We start from the raw sequence: 3790 nt of genomic DNA on the forward strand, positions 1-3790 counted from the left end.
CGCTTTTTGCATGTCTTTCTTGATTATACATCTAGGTGAGATCCCTTTCCTACCATAGCCCTTTACCAACTCATGATTGAGTAGGATGTTATCTGTCAAGACTCTTCCAGGGACAAAAGCTGTTTGGCTATCATCTACCAAAGTATCCATCATTTGCATCAATCTACTTGTTAACATTTTGGAATTAATCTTGTATAGAATGGTACAACAGGAGATTGGCATGTATTCCCTGATCAAAGCTGGATTGTTAACTTTGGCGGATAAAGTAATTGTTGTAGTGTTTATTGGGTTAAACATGTTTCCTGTACTAAAGCAATCCAGTACTACTCTTACAATATCTTCACCAGTGATATGCCATACTTTTTTGAAAAAATATGCATTAAAACCATCCCCTCCAGGTGCTTTCATGTCATCAATTCCTTTCAGTGCTTGACATACATCTTCTCTCGTAAAAGAAGTAACACGTTATATTTGCTGGCTTCTTGTAAGAACTGTTCCATTCTTTATCTATTCGGGGTGAATATCATGAACACTTTGACTTGCAGTCCCTAATAGCTGTTTGTAAATCCAAATTATTTCATCTTCTAATCTTTGGATTTGTCATCACATTTCCGTTACTATCTATGAGCTTTGTTATCTGATTCTGCACCTTTCTCCCCTTCATGCTAGAAAAGAAATATGCACTATTTGTATCTCCCAATTGTAGCCATTGTACTCTAGATTTCTGTTTATAAATTGATTCTTCAATCTTATCCCATTTCAAAAGTTGAAATAGGAGGTTCTTTTCCTCTTCGAACAAACTGTTTGGAGAATTGAAATTCCTCATTCTCCCTTGTGTGTCTTTCAGCTTCTCTCTGATGGATTTAATCTTCTCTGCTATATTCATAAATTCTTTCCTATTCAACTTCTTTAAAGCTGATTTTATAATTTTTAAATTCTGCCATATAGTTGCCATACTTCCTTCATGTAAGCACCAGTTAGCCTCTACTATCTTTCCTAAGTCAGGATAATCTGCCATACAGTTATAGAATTTAAAAGGCCTCTTCTTTTTATCATTGTTTCCCTCAACCTCCATCACATGAACTTGTAGAGAAGGCATAGCTTTCATCCAGTGGTTCTTTCACAATTGCCCTATCTATTCTACTAAAACATGGCTATTAGTCCATGTATATGATTTATCAACAGTTGGTAATTCTGTCAAACTACAATCTTTCATCAATGCTCTGAAGTCCTTAGTTTCATGATCCTGCACTTCTCTGCCATGAACTCTATCTTCAGCCCCCAAAATTGCATTGAAATCTCCCATTATCAACCAAGGTCCCATAATTTGGCCCTCTATGTCCCTAAGCATATCCTATAAAAAAATTCTATCCTGCACAGTATGCAACCCATAAACTACTGAGAATTGAAACTCCTTAGTGATGTGATAAACTTTAACATGTCCATGGATAATCTGATCAGATCTCTCCATGACTGTAAAACATATAACATTTGGATTCCAAATTACCCATATCCTACTCTTGCATAAATTTGACACATTATGACACCAATTCCACCCCGGCATAATTTTCTCTATAATCTGAGTAGCTTTTGTTTTATGAACTCGATGCTCACTTATTGATATCATAGTCATCTTATTTTCCTTCAAAAACACCCCTAACTCTTTGTGCTTAAACAACTTATTAAAACCCCTTACATTCCATGTCACTATCATTCTGATACTTTGGAATGATTTTGTGGTAACACCTTTGTCGCAACCCCTCTACTTGAACTACATTCTGCCATTTCAGTTCTTTTGAAACTTTGTTCTTGCCCTACTTGAACTAGTTTGTTAAATCCATTAAGAACTATTATGTGTTGTCCAGATGTTGGTATTTTCTGCCCTTTTGCTTCTGATTTACTCTTCACTTGTTGCCATACATCTCCACCTTCCATCGTTTGATTTTTTATACTGTGGTTCTCAGCATTGTTATCTTGCACTTACCTTTAAGCTAGGTTCTGTAGTTTACCTCAACATTAATGGGCTTCCATTCTGTCCTCTATTTTGGAACTTTCATGTGCTGTTGTTGGCCTATTTTGCTCTCCACCACTACTGCTTGGGGCCGTTGTTTTTGGTAGTTATGACTAATTTGTATACACCTTGCACAATTTGTGGGTTTCCAATCATACCATATTTTCTGCTCAATCATTTTTCCATTTGGATCTTTTATCTTGATGACATTTGGAAGCTCCCTGGTTACATCAATCTTTACAAGAATTCTTGCATATGAAATCTCATTTACATTTGACGTACAGGTATCAACATATATGGGTTTCCCTAAACCACTCCCAAATTTACTTAATGCATTTTCACTCCAACAAGTCAATGGTAGATTAGGAAGTTTTACCATATCGGAATTGTTTTCGGGTCTTCAACATCAAAATCGAAATCTGTGGTCCAAGACTTAATAATAGTTGGTCGATTGTTCAACATATGAGGTCCTGAGTACATCACCAGATTCCTCTTTTCCAAGCATGAAAATTTAATCACAAAATACCCAACATTGTGATAATATACTTTTTTTTTTCTGAGAACTCCCTATGTGCTGCTACAAACCTCTCTATAGACCCAATTACAGGTGAGCCACCAATAATATATGATATTGCAGCATATTTCCATTTTTCAATCTCACTGCCTATATCCTCTTATACCAATTCCACAATCGTCTCTCCCTCAACAATCGCAAGAGGTATTAAAGTTAGATCCATACCTCGTGCTGCCATTTTATTCTCCTCAAATAACGTCCACCATGCCTTTCCTCCTGGTTGTCCTGGTTCCAGTTGTAGCTTACAATGTGCTCCCCCAATGTTAGTTACTATTTCATTGGCTTTGTCACATTGAGCTTGCTTCAATTGGTGATCTGTAACTTTAATTTGCTTCTGCCCTGTTTCCTTTGAGCTCAGATCAGTCCTGCATGTGTATCGGAGTTATCCATGTTGGTGTTAGGGTTCTGGAACCTTCACTTCGCAAAGGAAGTGTTGGCCAAATCTCCAAATTATTTGTTACATGTTCCTTTCTCTTGGTGCCTACTGGTTCCTCGGTCACTTTCCTTGTGTTAATGGTGGAATTGCCCCCACTTACCACTGCCTTTGTCGATAAACTAGCAATGTTTCCTCCAGTCTCTAGGTTTTTTGGTGTTACCATACGTATTGCTTCTAAGTTCCTTCCCTCCATGAAATTGTTATCTTCCTCTATCAATTGTTTTGTAGCTTTTGACGGTCGACCTTGTGCTCTCCCCATTTTCGGTGAGCACAAGTTAGCATTTCACGCTAACGTAGGCTGAGAGAGGAGAGAGAACACTCTAAATGAAGTATTTTTTGGCATCTCTAACATTTATTTAAATCATATGTTACTATTAGTTGTTGACTTTTATGTTTTTATTTCATTTTACTGCAAATGTTATGCTTACCTAGTCGTAGAGACTAGCTACCATCACGGCAACTCACTGAGGGAGAATTTGGATCGTGACAAGTTGGTATTAGAGCTCTAAGGTTCATAGGTATCGTGAGTCACAAGCAGGCTTAGAATAGTCTCACGGATCGGTGCGGAGACGTCCATATTTATCTTCGGGAGGCTATGGAACTGTTAGGAAAATTTCACTTCCTTAATTTCCTTGTCGTACGAAATTTTTTGACTTCAAAATTCTAAAATTTTTGTCTTCTATTCTCTCGCAGATGTTGAGGACACGTACAACCAGAAATGACCAAGCCCCCTCGCCCCCCTGCTAGAGTTGCCAGAGGCTAGAGCCGG

At 37.7% G+C, this 3790-nt stretch overlaps 1 protein-coding gene across 1 annotated transcript; it reads right to left on the reverse strand.

Annotated features, from left to right (window-relative positions):
• Window positions 1-577: 577 nt before the first annotated feature.
• On the reverse strand, window positions 578-1099 carry LOC142170366 (uncharacterized). The gene has a single exon (XM_075232263.1). The coding sequence runs from the start codon at window positions 1097-1099 to the stop codon at window positions 578-580; it is 522 nt and encodes a 173-aa protein (XP_075088364.1).
• Between the last annotated feature and the right edge of the window lie 2691 nt (window positions 1100-3790).

Source organism: Nicotiana tabacum, chromosome 16 (genome assembly GCF_000715075.1).
Source record: "Nicotiana tabacum cultivar K326 chromosome 16, ASM71507v2, whole genome shotgun sequence".
Taxonomy (NCBI): domain Eukaryota; kingdom Viridiplantae; phylum Streptophyta; class Magnoliopsida; order Solanales; family Solanaceae; genus Nicotiana; species Nicotiana tabacum.

Bases quoted from the DNA above. Each gene is read 5' to 3' on its own strand.
- LOC142170366 (XM_075232263.1), bottom strand. From the start codon at position 1,099: ATGCCTTCTCTACAAGTTCATGTGATGGAGGTTGAGGGAAACAATGAT.